Source organism: Canis aureus, chromosome 26, assembly GCF_053574225.1.
Source record: "Canis aureus isolate CA01 chromosome 26, VMU_Caureus_v.1.0, whole genome shotgun sequence".
NCBI classification, from domain to species: domain Eukaryota; kingdom Metazoa; phylum Chordata; class Mammalia; order Carnivora; family Canidae; genus Canis; species Canis aureus.
In genome coordinates, this window is record NC_135636.1 from 8,616,528 (window position 1) to 8,633,437 (window position 16,910).

The window sequence follows — 16,910 nt, forward strand, 5'->3', positions numbered from 1 at the left end:
CCGGTGCATGGAGCCTGCTTCTCCCTCTGCCTGTGTCTCTGCCTCTCTCTCTCTCAATCTCTCTCTCTCTCTGTGTGACTATCATAAGTAAATAAAAATTTTTAAAAAATTAAAAACAAACTGTCGAAAAATAAAACAACTTCAAAACAAAGGTGTAAGGATGTTTAGTGTTTTATTCTCAACACGTGTGATCCTTAATTAAAATGAAATCATCAGGGCAGCCCCAGTGGCACAGCGGTTTAGCGCCGTCTGCAGCCCAGGGTGTGATCCTGGAGACCCAGGATGGAGTCCCACATCGGGCTCTCTGCATGGAGCTTGCTTCTCCCTCTGCCTGTGTGTGTCTGCGCCTCTCTCTGTGTCTCTATGAATAAATAAATAAATAAAATCTTAAAAAAAAATGAAATCATCATAAAATATATATGGATGTCATACATACACACACTGTAAAGGGAGATTGTATTTATGGCTGAATTAGCAAGCAGCTATCTTTATTTCTTAAAATATTTTCAGATAAATCTAAAGATAAAGAAAATTCATTGAAGGTTTATAAAATGATATCAAGCCCTTCCATGGAATGAACTTTTAATGGGCTCAATGGATATCCAAAAAGACACAGTTTATTTTGGCATTTACCAGTCCAAATTAGGCCCAGCAGGGCTGCAAAAGATGGTGGGTCCACTGGAGGTATCTAAATGTAGGCCTATTTTCACCTCTTCACAAGTCTCGAACAAAGAGTTTTTGATCTTCATTTTTTCATGATCACCTTTATGCTAGGCTCTTCCTACTGTCTCATGGTATATAACTGGGAAGGGGAATGCCTACCTCCCTCTACCTGTTCTGCATGTCATCTTGCCCAACTTTTCTAGAAGTGAACTTATATTCAATAACCAGGACAGTTTAACCATTCTTTTGCCAAAGTTTAGGCATGGTTGGTTCTAAAGCCACTTTGAATCAGAGAGACAGATCAGCTTGGACTCTCCTTACCTATTCTTATGGTTTCCTCCATCAAGTTTCCTGGGGGTCCTATGTGGGGCTATCATGTTTCTTAACCCTTCCCCATAGGCCTTCAAGTTCCCAAATCACCTCTCTCTTACACTTTCTGTCTAATGTACTCAAATGCCCAAACCCATGATCCCCCAGGAAATGTCACTTCTCCATGAAGAAATGGTGAAGCCCCTGCCCACTGGTTCCTTCTTGGGGCTTGAAAGTTTGGCAGCCCTGGACCTGCTTGCCAATGAGTTTTTCTTCCTGTCCCATTTTTATACACTCTGACCTCAAAGGTCAGAATTTACAGTACTGAGACTGTACACATAACAAAATAGAAAATCATATATAAAAGTAGAGGAAAAGGGATTTAACAGTTAATTTTTTAAGCCTTAATTGAATGAATGGTTTTAGACACCTACATGGATATGTGTGCATGGATAGAGCCTTGGAGGATATAGGACAACTTTTTGATGCCAGCAAATGAAACCAAAATGATAGAAAGAAGAAAAAGCTGAGTCCGTCCCAATTCCAAAGGAGTGATCTATGTTAACAGAAACATAAAACAACTTGACAGTCACCCATATTTCAGTTTCAACCAGCCAACCAACAAAGTAAAACAATAACAACAAAATAAAATGTTCTTTTAGGTTCTATTCAAGGAGGCTGATTTAAAAAGCACCAGGTCCATTATCACTAACACACTCTCAATGACCCATGGGCCCAAAATAGGTATAATAGTGACACACTAGAAGAAATGACAACCAGGCACAAGTGAGTCACTGACAGAGAAGCAAATAAAAGAAAAACACTGAGGGGACGAGTCATTTAAAAGCCAGCTACCTAGAGGCATTTGCATTTATGAACAAAGTTGACAACTCGTAGTATGATTTAACTTAGTACGTGTTTATTCTTAGAAAACAATTTCTGGGTGGCTCAGGTCATGATCTCAGGGTCCTGGGATGGAGCCCTGCATCGGGCTCCCTACCGAGTGGGGAGTCTGGTTGTCCCTCTCCCTCTGCTCCTCCCTCCTGCTTGTGCTTGAGCTTGATTGCTTTCTCTCTCTCACTCTCATTCTCGCTCTCTGTCTCAGATAAATAAAATCTTAAAAAGGAAAAGAATTCCCAGTACAATAAGTTTGAAACATATTCCCCCAAATTAAAAATGGCAAACTTCAGAGAAACATGATTTGGAAGGGCAGGAAGATGGAATGGGTGGCGAGTTCATCCAAATGTGTCCTCCACTCACAAATAAACAAGTGGAAGAAAAAGCCTGTATGAAGGCTAAGTTTAGGCAAGCATGAGCAAAAGGAAAAATAATCATTTATCCCATATTCTAACCTTACATTAAGTTTGGAAACTTTCTAGAAATCACTATATGAAGTAAAAAGAGGTAAAAAGTATTTAGTGTATATACATTTATAAGGAAAGTTAACATAAACATATTTACTTTAGAAGTTGGAAGTGAAATGACAGGGAACCTTGGCATGGAATCTGTTGACAGGAGAGGTAAGTATCACTAACAACTGAATGACTGATTTGTTCCAGGGCTCACCAGCATGGCCAGAGGGCAGGTGAGAGACACAAATATAATTTCCCAAGGGAAGAAGAATGAGATTGGGTGGGAGACCAGAACATGAGGTCATGAAATTTAAAGTAACCAAACTTAAGAGCAAGAACAATCCATCCCAAATGTCAAGAGAAGTGAAGCAAAAAATGGAAGAACACAACATATTCTAAAACCAAGGTATAAAAAGAGTAGGTGTCAAGGACCTGTGTGACTCCCCCCTCACCTCCTTCCCCAGGGGACTTCCCTCCATACCCTAAAGCCCAGCACATCATCTTTTCCTCATCTGCTTTATTCTGAGCATTTGCCCTCATCACTTACACACTATGTATTTTATCTCTTCCCTTTGTGTCTTTCTCCTCTAACTAGAATGCAGGCCCCATGAGGGCAAGGACTTTTGTCTGTTGGAGATGCTTCTGCTTGCCCAGCACCTGGAATGAGGGCTGGCACACACCATGCAGTCAACATGATGTACTGGATGAATGAAGGAGGCATGCTGGGGCCTCTGGGAAAGAAAGCACTGGCCTTCAGCCAGCTGCCTCCCTCTCTGCAGTGGTGCAGAGATGTCAGCCCAGAACAGCCGCAGCCATCCTGCCAATGGGACAGCAGCCAGCTGCAGGCTGAAGCTGACACCAGGAAAAGCAGAGTGGAAAAGGGAAAGAAACCCAAACCCCGAAGATTCAAACCCTGAAGTCCGGCCTGTCTCCAGACCTCCCAGTTATACGAGCCTATAAATGCCCTATGCTTGAAGCCATTTTGAGTTGGGTTTTCTTTAATTTCTGACTGGAAGCATTCTCACTGATTATCTACATTTTGAAATCTGAAAACATGGTTTTAGGAAAACTCAGGTTAAGGCAGGGTGTGTATGAAAGAACAAGATTGGGTGGGAAGAGATACGAGAAGTCATCTTCACTTGGTATAAGTAGATAAAATCCCACGCCTGCCATGGTTCATATATTCCCGTAAGATCTGGCCCAAGGGTCTATGACAAATATGAAATAAGGCCTTCATGTCCCAACACAACCAGAAATTACCAGATAACAAAGGGTTTAACGTAGCTGTGGCTTACATGGTTCCAGAAAACCTGTATTTGGAGAAGAAGAAGAATCATTATCCTTTCCCACCAAATGATATACATGGCCCCTCCACGTCCTACCACTTCATTTTTGCTGACAGAAAGAAATCTGAAGATTTTTACTTTTACAAAGAGATCCATAATCATACTAATGTTGGTCTTTTCAGAAAGTGAAGTGGCAGCAACGTGAGCTTTCAGAAAGCTGGAATACTCTTCGCTCTCTGTAGGCCATTTCAGTATAGATGTTTGATGGGAACAATTTCCTTTGGGATAGTAGGGAAAGCTGTATTCATAAAAAACGGAAGTGCTTCCAGCACTTCTCAAACTTCAATGTACATAAAAATCAAGTGGACCATTTGATAACAACACAGATTCCCAGGCAAACACAGTCAGGAGGCCTGGGGCAGGGCTGCGATTCTGCATTTTAGCAAGTTCTCCATGGATGTAGAGGCTGCTGATCCACGGACCGTGCGTGAAGTAGAACTGAACAGCATATGAAATAAGAGTTCCCCTTAAGTAAATTGAGGTAAATCTGACATGGAAAGCAATGTGTTGTGGGGCTAGCAGGGGGGTGGAGGGTGCAAGATGACATGTCTGTGCCAGCCTTGTGGAGCTGCCAGCCACCCCTGGATGGTCTTCTCGACAACAGGGACAAACAAACCCTTGTTAAATCCTTACATACTAAAAGCCCAATGAGCCTGTCACAGATAAGAAGGACATGTGTCACAGAGCTTCACCGCACAGGCCTAGGCCTACAGGGACATCGGTGCTGCCCCCAGCCCCCTCCTGTACTCCTGGCTGAGGTGCAGGCATCAGTGCACAGAAGTGACAATAAAAACATCCTGGAATTTTTAGAGAATATTCTGGGAAAGAAGGGGCAGAAAAGGGAAGCCCTGGAAAGGCAGCATCACCTTAGGAAAACTGATGCCAGGGGTTATTTAGAGATGACAGCTGGATTTTGGGGAGGTCACTCCCATACTCACATTTCTGAACCGCATTTTTTAAGATATGAAATTCCTCCAAACTCATACTTTAACACCAATCATGTTTTAAAAATACAAATATCTCCTAGGGGTAAGAGTGTGAGTTTGTCTTTCCTTCATATTTTGTAGAAACATCTTCAGGCAGGCTTCCTCCTTCTCATCCAATCAAGCTTAGCTGCCTGAAGGGCTTGCAGGGGTTTTTATACATTCACTTGTTGAAGGATATCCTTGTTGCTTTCAGTTTTTTTGTGTTTTTTAAAGCAAGCTCTAGGCCCAGCATAGGGCTTGAACTCACAATCCTAAGCTCAAGAGTCACATGCTCTACTGACCAAGTCAGCTAAGTGCCCTGAGTACAGGGGTTTTTAAAACGAGCAGAGGAATGGGGTGCCTGGGTGGCTCAGTCCATTAAGTGTCTGACTCTTGATTTCAGCTTAGGTCTTGATCTCAGGGCTGTGAGACTGAGCCCTACAGCAGGCTCCACACTCAGCATGGAGAATACTTAAGATTCTCTCTCTCCCTCTGCCCCTCCCCACCCCCGACTTGCATGCCCACACATGCTTATATGTGCACACGTGCTCTTGCTCTCTCTAAAAATAAAAATAATAATAATAATAACAATTAAAAAATTTTAAAGCATAGGAAAGAAGGAAGTTTTTGAGATCATATTCCCTGTAGGAGCTTAGCAATCCTGACAGGCAAAACTACCAGGTTTAACATTAAATGTGTGATCTCTCTAAAAAAAGCTCTTTGTGCTTATAATTTAGTTAAAATATAGAATTTTTAAAAGATTTTTAAATTTATTCATGAGAGACACAGAAAGAGAGGCAGAAACATAGAGGTAGAAGTAGGCTCCCTGTGGGGATCCCAATGCAAGACTTGATCCCAGGACCCCAGGATCATGACCTGAGCCAAAGGCAGATGCTCAAACACTGAGCCACCCAGGTGTCCCTAAAATAAATAATTAAAGAAAAAATCTAAATGGCTAAAATCAATAACACAAGAAACAACAGGTGTTAGCAAGGATGTGGAGAAAGGGAAACCCCCTTACACTGCTGGTGGGAATACTAGCTGGTGCAGCTACTGTGGAAAACAGTATGACGTTTCCTCAAAAAAGTAAAAATAGGGCAGCCCCGGTGGCGCAGCGGTTTAGCACCACCTGCAGCCCGGGGTGTGATCCTGGAGACCTGGGATCGAGTCCCATGTCAGGCTCCTTGCATGGAGCCTGCTTCTCCTGCTGCCCACCCCCGCCCCCCCCCCCCCGTCACTCACGAATAAATAAATAAAATCTTTTTAAAAATAAAATAAAACTGCCTTACAATCCAGTAATTATACTACTGGGCATTTACCCAAAAGATATAAAAACACTAATTCAAAGGGATACATGCACCCCAATGTTTACTGCAGCATTATTTGCAATAGCCAAACTATGGAAGCAGTCCAAGTGTCCATCGATTGATGAATGAATAAAGATGTAGTATACAATGGAGTATTATATAGCCATAAAAAGAATGAAATCTTGAATGTATAACAACATGGATGGAGCTAGAGCAAAACAGTCAGAGAAAGACAAATACCATATGATTTCACTTACGTGGAATCTAGGAAACAAAACAAATGAGCAAAGAAAAAAAGAGAGAGACAGAAACAAACCAAGAAACAGACTCTTAACTATAGAGAACAAACATATGGTTGCCAGAGGGGAGGCAGAAGGAGGGGTGAAATAGGTGATGGAGATTAAGGAAGGTACTTGTCATGATGAGCAACAATTCCAGGTGTATGGAATTGTTGAATCATTATATTGTACACCGGAAACTAATATGAGGCTATATGTTAACTATTTGGAATTAAAATTAAAATGAAAAAATAAAAATAAAAGGTTTAAGCTTTCTCTAGAAAACCATGGTCTGGTGCCATGTCCACAAAAGGAACATGGTGATGGTGACAAACATGTGGGCTTTGAGGGATGTCTGTCCCCACACAACCAGGAACACATTCTATGTGGAAAGGGATATGGGAACAAGAGGAATAGCACAAAGGAGCTACATGCATGGACAAGCTGAGAAGCAGTGTAGAGTGGCAGCTGGTTGGCTACAAAATTCACAGAGGAACAGAGGAAGGTTATTGATGAGGGTTCAGATGGGAACAGTGACAAAAGATCATGATTTTCTAAGAATACAAAAACTACCTTGGCATGTGAGACTTCAATTTTCCAGAAAGGAACCCAGGTGTACATGACTAGCTCCAACTTCATATGTGAGAGATTTAAAAAAATGAAGCTGACACTGCAAATGGGTACAAAGTACAAGGAGAAACAAGGGCTTTGCTGTAACCACAACTAATTTCCAGGCAAGTGTTGAAAGTCTCATTAAATTAAATTAAATTTTTAATAAAAGCAAAATAAGTCATAGCAGAAGAGAGAGAAAAAAGAATATGAATTAAGTAATGAAGCCACTGAGAACAAGGCCATGACTACAGCCAGACCCATAACCCATTCATGACCCTGAGTCATCTGATTTTCCTCCATCTCCAGTGTGTATTTATTCAGAGAGAATCCCAAGTCATAAGGAAATGTCACCAACACACTCTATTTAAGAATGTAGACAACATAAAGTACATTTTAATGAAAGTTCTACATGAGTCATAATAAAAATTTAAATATCAGTATACATAAAAATAACTAGATTTTCTATTATAGAAGTAATGCATGCCCATGATTTTTCAAAAATCAAACAGAAATGAACAACTCAATTTAAAAATACATAAAAGATCTGTACAGATGTTACCAAAGTAGACCTACAAATGGCAAATAGCATATGAAAAGATGCTCAATACCATACATCATTATGCAATTACAAATGAAAACAACAAGTTACCACTACACACCTATTAGAAAGGTGGAAATTCAAAACATTGACAGTACCAAAGCTGGTGAATTTGTGGGGCAACAGGAACTCTCATTCATGCCTCGTGGAATGCAGAATGGTATGGCCACTTTGGAAGATAGTGTGGTAGTTTACACAAAACTAAACATTCTTACCATATCACTCAAACTTGTGCTCCTTGGTATATACTCAAATCAGCTGAAAACTTACAACCACACAAAGACCTGCACACAAATGTTTATAGAAGCTTTATTCATAATTGCTCAAACTTAAAAGTAACTAAGATGTTCTTCAGTATGTGGATGAATAAATAAACTATGCTACACCTAGACAATGGAATATAATTTAGCACTATAAAAGAAATTAACTATCAAGATATGGATAAACCTTAAAATGTATATTACTAAGTGAAAAAGGCCAATTTGCAAAGGCTACATACTTTATGATTCCAACCATAGGACACTCTGGAAAAGGCAAAACTGGAGACAAAACTTTTTACTAGAAACAGGAAATAGATCAGTGGTTGCCAGAGGTTGTAGGGAAAGAGAGAGGGATGAAAGAGGTAGAGCCAGAAGATTTTTAGAAACTACTCTGTAGGATACTAAAATAGTGGATACAGTCTTTATGTATTTGGCAAAACCCACAGATACAACAGAAAGACTAAAACCCCAATGTAAACTGACTTTGGGTGGTAATGATATAGGTTCATCAATGGTAATTAATGGCCTAACTCTGGTGCGGGATGTAAACTGATGGAGAGTCTAGGGAGAGAGAGAGAAGAGGTATGTAGGAACTCTCTGTACTTTCTGCTCAGTGTTGCCCTAAGCCTAAAATGGCTGAAAAAAAGGCTATTAATGAAAGAAAAATCAAGCAGCACCAATAAATATAAAGCAAAAAGTAAGTCACCAGCATACCCAACCTCCTGGTTCTGCTCCTCAGGTTAATGAAGTCTTATGTACATGAGATTAGTAAGATTAATTAAGTCCCGTATACCTTTCTAGAGCTTCTATATATGTGTGAGATAAAAATTAGACATGATGGGTTCATAGCATTCTTCCCCCACCTTTTTATTTTTATTTTTTTTAAAGATTTTATTTATTTATTTATTCATGATAGACATATAGAGAGAGGCAGAGACACAGGCAAAGGGAGAAGCAGGCTCCATGCCAGGAGCCCGATGTGGGACTTGATCCCGGGACTCCAGGATCACGCCCTGGGCCAAAGGCAGGCGCTAAACCGCTGAGCCACCCAGGGATCTCCCCACCCCGACCTTTTTAATAATGGAACCAACTCTGGGCACACATCCAGCCTGTCAGAGACAGACCCTCAGTCTCCCTTGCATCTAGATAGGGCCATGCAACCAACTTCCTGACCATAGACTGTGCACAGAAGTGATGTAAGTTCCATGAAAGAGAAGCATTTCTTCATTTTTCTTCCTATCTTTCTCCATGGGCTGAAAATATGGCTATGTTGTTCTGAGCCAGCTCAAAGCATTCTCATGGAGCAGGAAAAGAGCCTGCTCCATCTAGAAATTTTGTGTGCCATGCCATGGACCCCTTTGATAGTCTGGTGATGCTACACCCCTGTTCAGACTAATGTTTTTAAATATGTAAAATAAAAGATAATGAATTATATTGAAATAAAGTTAACAAAATGTTTGAAAATGTGTGTTTTAGTAACATCTATGCCTCCAAATTAATGCATTACATAACAAGGTCTAGTTAGAATAAACCCAGAGAAATTTCAAAGCAGGATGTGCATACATATTTTGAGATACCTGGAACAACTGTAACATGATATGAAAATATCCATGATTTCTATGGTTACAAAGTCATGGTTTCACAAACACCCCAGAGGCTTGTTGCTTCCATTCACAATGGAAGCATGCACTACAGTTCAATTTGAGGTTAGTAAAATAAAGATGAAGTTTTTCTATCCATCCAGATTCACAGACCCCTTGACTCATTATGCAGATGTTAGGTAAACACGCTTAGTCTACCAAATGAAGAAGCAGTAAGAGAAGGAACCTGGGTGCCCTGTGTAATTTCATGGGGTAAAGGCTGCTGCTCTGCTCACGTCTGCACTACCCTGTGAGAGAGGTAGAGTTTCTGTCTGGCTCAAGCCACTGTGTTTTGGGGTTTCTCTGTTGCTTTGCCTGAAAACATAGTAAAGAGAGCAATAGAGAGCAATATGTGAAGTGGTGATGAGTTGAATCTGGAAGCTAACTGTCTTAGGTTTTTTTTTTTTTTTTTTTTTTGAAACAGAAAGAGTGAGCCTGTGAGAGCAGGGTGGAGAGAGGCAAGGGGAGAGGGAGAGAGAGAATCTCAAGCAGATGCACTGTTGTGTGCAGAGCCCAATGTGGGGTTCAATCTCTCAACCCAGGGAGATCATGACCTGGGCTGAATCATGAGTTGGACATTTAACTCACTGAGCCACCCAGATGCCCCTAACTGCCTTAGTTTTAATTTGAGCTCTGCCACTTGCTGTTGAGTATTCTTTGGGCTAATTACTTAACCTCTCTAAGTCTGTTTCCTAACCTGTAAGATACGGATGATAATAATGGTACCTAGCTAATAATGTCACTGCACATATTGATACACAGAAAGTGATTAAGAAAGTGACCAAAATACTACAAACCTTCCATACATGTAAGCTATCAGTACTATAACTATTATAGTGTTTACTGTTTGTAGTGTATACTGTTTGACTCCTGGCTTCTCTCACCATCCTAGACATCATTCCATATAGGATATATAAGTTTATTTCTATTTCTTTAAAATCTGCATAGTAATGTGCTGAATAAATATGCCAAAATTCATCTAGCCAGTCTCCAAATACACAGTGATCATTTAGGATGTTTCTCAAAGTTTCACTTAAAAGGCTATTATATGAATTATAGAAAAAGCTCTCTGAAACTACTCCACCAATCCCTTTGTCCTAAGATTTTGCAGCAAGTTTACTGAGATCTTATTTACATTCTATAAAAATGCACTTTTTTATTTTATTATTTTATTTTATTTTATTTTATTTTATTTTATTTTATTTTATTTTATTTTATTTTATTTTATTTTATTTTTTTAAGATTCTATTTATTTATTCAAGAGAGACACACAGAGAAAGGCAGAGACAGGACCTGTCCCCTGCAGGGAGCCTGATGCAGGACTTGATCCCAGGACCCCGGGATCATGACCTGAGCCAAAGGCAGACACTCAACCACTGAGCCACCCAGATGCCCCCAAATGCACCCATTTTAAATGCACAGTTTGATGAGCTCTATAATACCTTGTAAGAATAAGACTTCATGTATAAGACCTTACCTTGAAAAAGGTAAATTATAGAAAACGCAAACCTGCCCTACGACCCAGCAATTGCACTGCTGGGGATTTACCCCAAAGATACAGATGCAATGAAATGCCGGGACACCTGCACCCCGATGTTTATAGCAGCAATGTCCACAATAGCCTAACTGTGGAAGGAGCCTCGGTGTCCAACGAAAGATGAATGGATAAAGAAGATGTGGTTTATGTATACAATGGAATATTACTCAGTCATTAGAAACGACAAATACCCACCATTTGCTTCAACGTGGATGGAACTGGAGGGTATTATGCTGAGTGAAGTAAGTCAATCGGAGAAGGACAAACATATGTTCTCATTCATTTGGGAAATATAAATAATAGTGAAAGGAAATAGAAGGGAAGGGAGAAGAAATGGGTAGGAAATATCAGAAAGGGAGACAGAACATGAAGACTCCTAACTCTGGGAAACGAACTAGGGGTGGTGGAAGGGGAGGAGGGCGGGGGGTGGGGGTAAATGGGTGACGGGCACTGAGAGGGGCACTTGATGGGATGAGCACTAGGTGTTATTCTGTATGTTGGAAAATTGAACACCAATAAAAAATAAATTTATTATTTAAAAAAATTCTTGAAAACAAACAAAAAAAAGAAAATGCAAAGCATTGATATTATTTCTATCACACTAATACTGTTCATTTTCTTTGATAGAGATGATCCTGTCCTGAAAGAGCTGTGGAGAGCAACTCAACTGTCCTTTTCTTCAGCAATATCCCCAGATTTGTGTCTGACAATGCATCCCTCCTACTCCTGAGCTCCGGGAATAGACCTAAATGATACCAGCCAGCAGCTTCTGGCCCAGTGATGGGTCAGCACAGGACATAATCTGAGCCGACTGATGACAGGCAAACAGACTTTTGTGTTGGGGCTTCTGAACAGAAGTATACCCATCACTCCTTCCCCAAGGGACTTGAAGTGATAAAAGGTCTAAGGCTACCTCACCCATCCTACAACCGCAGAGGAACCACTGGTCTGAAAAGGGTCAGCCTGGAAGAGACAGATCAAACAGGGCTAGCTAAACCCTCCAGGAAACTAGCATCACCATGGATTCTTCACTGGACTCTGTGTAGTAATAAATTCTCCAGTTACTTAAGCAAATTGGATGGGTTTCTACTACTTGCCAGCAAAAGAATCCTAGGCAGTACTCAAGCTAGGTATAGAATTCCAAATTTTAGGCAACGTAAAGAAGGGAATTAAAAATCATCCCTGATGCTCCTACTACCACCAAGGGTCAATTATTGGCCACTTCTAGTGTTCTAGGCCTCCTTCCCTGGGAGGCAGCCAGGCAGCTCACACAGAGCTCTACATGCTGGGATTTCTTGGGGTGAGCTCTTAGGACCTTCCATCCCTGTAAGGAGTGACAGAAACAGGACAGGACACAGGGAGAGATCAGACTGCAAGCAGTAGGGTTACAACAAACACTAGCTGATCCCATTGGGAGTTCTGGCCCTGGGAAGACCCTTCAGAATTACCCCTCCTTGAGGCAGGGAGCTAGTGACATTTTATACTGCATGTCCTCCCTCTCCTCCTGCCCAAGACTAGTCCCTAGATGCAGGCTGCCCTTGAGAGGGGCAGGTGTTGGGCAAAACCCTGCTCTTCAGTCCAGGGCAATCTCTTTTCAAGGGGGACTCAGCTTCAAGCTGCTGATGCTCACACATTGCACAGTTAGAAAATGAATTCTTTAGTCTGGAACAAGAGGGGTCTGGGTGGCACAGAATAGTATCACACTTGCACGTTTCCTTTTACGCTATTTTATTCATGTGTTTTCTTTCTGTAGAAATTTAAATCATAGGGACCCCTGGGTGGCTCAGTGATTGAGTGTCGCCTTCGGCTCAGGGAGTGATCTTGGGATCCTAGGGATCCCCACATCAGACTCACTGCAGAAAGCCAGTTTCTCCCTCTGCCTATGTCTCTGCTTGCTCTGTGTCTCTCATGAATAAATAAAACCTTAAAAAAATTTAAGTCATATATTTTTTTAATTTTTTATTTATTTATTTATGATAGTCACACAGAGAGAGAGAGAGAGAGAGGCAGAGACATAGGCAGAGGGAGAAGCAGGCTCCATGCACCGGGAGCCCGACGTGGGATTCAATCCCGGGTCTCCAGGATCGCGCCCTGGGCCAAAGGCAGGCGCTAAACCACTGCGCCACCCAGGGATCCCTTTAAGTCATATTTAAATGCTGCTTTATATTTTGGTATGAGCCTAGCATTACAATTCTGAGAATTTTCCAATCATTAAATATTCTGTAAGTGAGGGCAGCCTGGGTGGCTCAGTGGTTTAGCGCCGCCTTCAGCCCAGGGCCTGATCCTGGAGACCCGGGATCGAGGCTCCCTGCATGGAGCCTGCTTCTCCCTCTGCCTGTGTCTCTGCCTCTCTGTCTCTCTCTGTCTCTCTCATGAAAAAATAAAATCTCTTAAAAAAATAAAATAAATATTCTGTAAGTGAATTGCAGAGTTATAATTCCTTCATATAGTTACCATAAAGTATTTAAACATTCTCTTACTATTGGACATTTATAGTATTTCCAATATCTTTAATTCTCATGTATAAATTTTTGTTTGTATCTTTGCAACCAGTTTTTAAGATATATTTCTAAGAGTGAAATTAAAGGGTTGAAGGATATGAACCACTGGCAACATTCTGGCCAAACTGCCCTTTGGAACTTCATGTCAATTACAGTCCAATGACTGCTACATTTGTCTCATTAGAATTGAATGTTTCTCTATTTTATATCTTGCCAATTGATCGAAAATGATGTCTCATTCTTGTTTTGGCTTCCTTTCCCCCAATGAATGATAAATTTTAAGAGCTTTTTTTTTTCTTAACTTTTTTTTTTTTTAAGATTTTATTTATTTATTCACGAGAGACAGAGAGAGAGAGAGAGAGAGAGGCAGAGACACAGGCAGAGGAAGAAGCAGGCTCCATGCAGGGAGCCTGACGTGGGACTCGATCCCCAGTCTCCAGGATCACGCCCTGGGCTGAAGGCGGCACTAAACCACTGAGCCACCAGGGCCACACAATTTTAAGAGCTTTAAATATCCATTGTTTTTTGTTTGTTTTTCTTCATATGTAAACAGTGTGGCCATTTTTTTGGGGGGGTCAGTTTTTCTATTTTGGTATCAAATGGTCTTTTATTGACAAAAAATATCTGACTGGACAAGCAACTTCTCAATATGACTCTTTCCCTAAATGTATTGGTTAAACTCACTCGATCAAGCCCTCCACCAATAAAAAAATTTTTAAAATAAATCTTTCAGTTAAAATGGTAGCAAGCTCCTTGTTCCATTCTCTCTCTCTTTTTTTAATTTCATGGATTTTCTTTTGGCCAAATGTATGTCCACTTACTTGAGCAATCCAGCCCGATGGAAGACATAGAGATCCTGCTCCAGAGTACAGTTGTTGAAGGGTACAATCTTCACGAAGTTCTGGATGAGGGCAAACTCAGGGGTGAGGTGTGGCAGAGAAATGATGCAGAAGTTCTTGTCCTAACATGATTGGCGACCAGGGCACACCGGAAAATAGGGAGTAAAATGTGTAAAGGACAGGGTATTCAAGTTCAACTTTCTGATAATTTGGAAAGTGATCATATGAAATTCAAGTGGATGAGGAATTACAAGCATATGGAGAAAATCTCTGCAAGTCTGACTGAAACCTAAATAAATGAGTATTGTAAACAATGGGACCCATTCGGCATAGCTCTTTTGTGGAAGTCATTTTTGAAAGTAAAGTCCTTTGTGCTGGCAAATTTGCTTGCACCCTGAAGGAAATGAGGCAGCACTGTGTCATAGTCAAGGCTCTAGGCTTGCTAAGTGACAGAGCACCAGCCTTGGTCCCCTCTTCTGGGATGAGAGGCTTGTGCTCCAGGCCTTTCTTCTCTAAAATCCTGTATTATATGTGAATGGACATCCATATTTTATCATGACATGATCTCATTTAGGTGAACAGATCTAAGGATGTGTTTAACCTGGGAAGTGTGCTTAGTTAGTAGGCAAAGGAGGATCCAAATGTCCTCAGAATTGCCACTTACCCCTGGGATCTGCATTGCCCAAAGTGGGAACCAGCAGCCACATCTGGATACTGGGCATTTAGGAATGTGGCCTGGTGTGACTGGGGAACTGAGTTTTTTATTTTACTTCATTTTAATTAATTTAAAATTTAAATTAAAAACTGATACTCAATTCAGTTATTGGAAAAGTTCTATGTATGTTGGAATAACTTGAGTATATGAATCTACTTATTCAACTGTAAATTTTACGAAATCTAAACACATATCATATATTTTTGATGAAAATGTAGCATTTATATTGAAATGTGCTACAGGTGTAATATACATTTTAGATTTCAAACACTGGGAAAAGGAATGTTAAATATCTCCATAACTTTTCATACTGATTACATGTTAAAATGATTAAATTTGGGCCATATTCAGTTAAATAAAATGTATTATTAAAATTGATTTCATCTCTGTGAAATCACTTTTTTAAACTTTTTTTTTTTTTAATGTGGCTGCTAGAATATTTAGAATTACTTATGTGGCTTAAATTTGTTGTCTATGGAACAGTGCTGTCCTAGATGTTGTGTTCCAAACTTTGCACTTGACCCCCTGCCAGGTGCCTGCAGGAACCGCCTGCTCCTCCCAGAGCTAATTTGTCCCTTTGGGATCTCGCCTCCTCCTGAACCCTGTGAAGGCATCACTTGTGCTAATCCACAACCCTGGGGACATTTGGGCAAACCAAAGAAGTGAATCATTGTTTGACCTTATCTTCCTTCTTTCTAGCAAAATAACACAGCTCCTTTTGGGGAACTTGAAAGTCACGTTGTTGAAAATATTCAAGTTGAAAACAAGGAATCTGTACCAAGTCTCAGTGGTACCTCAATTGTCTTCCTTCCCCACTTTTCTTCTCTCCAGTAAAGTGATAAGAAATTGATTAGAATCTCCATCCCTTTACAACAATGAAACAAAAATAGAGGAAGAGGACAGGAATGGAGGATGTTGTTTGCACTGGTCTGTTTGCCTGGGGCAAACCAAACATATTGTAGTAGGTTGAATGCCGCCTACACATCAGGGATTGTGTTGGGCAATGGCAACCAGATAATCAGCCACAAATTCCTACTTTCCTACTATCAAAAAAGCAATACAATGGTTTGGTTTCCTCTGGGAGGAGGAGACCAAAATGAATTGCTTTGACTCAGATTTGAAGGATTTAAGGATGAATAATAAAGATATTTTGTTCCTCTCTCCTTAGATCCTGAAATAAAATAGAATTCAACTGTAAAAGTATGTCTTTTACCTTTTCAAAGCCAGCACTGTTTTTGTCATGCTGAAGATCTGCCTTTACATGGACTTCAAAATAGGAATGAATTTAAATGTAGGGAAATTACTTTGGTGCATCTCTGAGGGAACTGGCTTTGTAAATCCTACCTTAGGGTAATCTACATTGCTTTATGAGCTTAAAAATGCCTTAAAATTAATCCCAAAAAATTACAATGGAGAACATTATTTCAAGTCTTCATTATATTAACAAAATGAGGAAATACAACCTATGATCACATAGGCTTCAGGAAACATAATTAGACCATATTTGTTTTTTGCCTCAGTAGAAAGAGGATCAGGAAAAATAAGACGATAGATATTTTGCTTGAATTAACCAACTGAAGAAGTCTAGTCACTGACTTGACTTAGGCGAGGCATGGAAAAAAGTCTTTATAAAAATCCATGTGTTCCTCAGTTGTCTTCCTTCCCCACTTTTCTTCCCTCCAGGAAAGTGATAAGAAATTGATTAGAATCTCCATCCCTTTACAACAATGAAACAAAAATAGAGGAAGAGGACAGGAATGGAGGATGTTGTTTGCACTGGTCTGTTTGCCTGGGGCCCATTCACCAAACATATTGTAGTAGGTTGAGTGCCTCCTACACATCAGGGATTGTGTTGGGCAATGCCAACCAGAAAGTCAGCCACAAATTCCTACTTTCCTACTATCAGAAAAGCAATATAATGGTTTCAGAATTCTTTGAGCCAATGTAAGCTATAAAGTCAGATAGCAGTCTAATCCACTTTTGTGTCA

At 40.4% G+C, this 16,910-nt stretch overlaps 1 protein-coding gene across 9 annotated transcripts in view; it reads right to left on the minus strand.

Moving 5' to 3' along the window:
• CFAP61 (cilia and flagella associated protein 61) overlaps positions 1-16,910 on the minus strand; it is a 276,395-nt gene that overhangs the window by 168,432 nt on the left and 91,053 nt on the right. For all 9 annotated transcript variants that reach the window (XM_077871988.1, XM_077871992.1, XM_077871989.1 and 6 more), the window contains one exon: positions 14,190-14,329. In XM_077871988.1, coding sequence (XP_077728114.1) covers positions 14,190-14,329 — 140 coding nt within the window. The remainder of the gene's footprint in view (positions 1-14,189; positions 14,330-16,910) is intronic.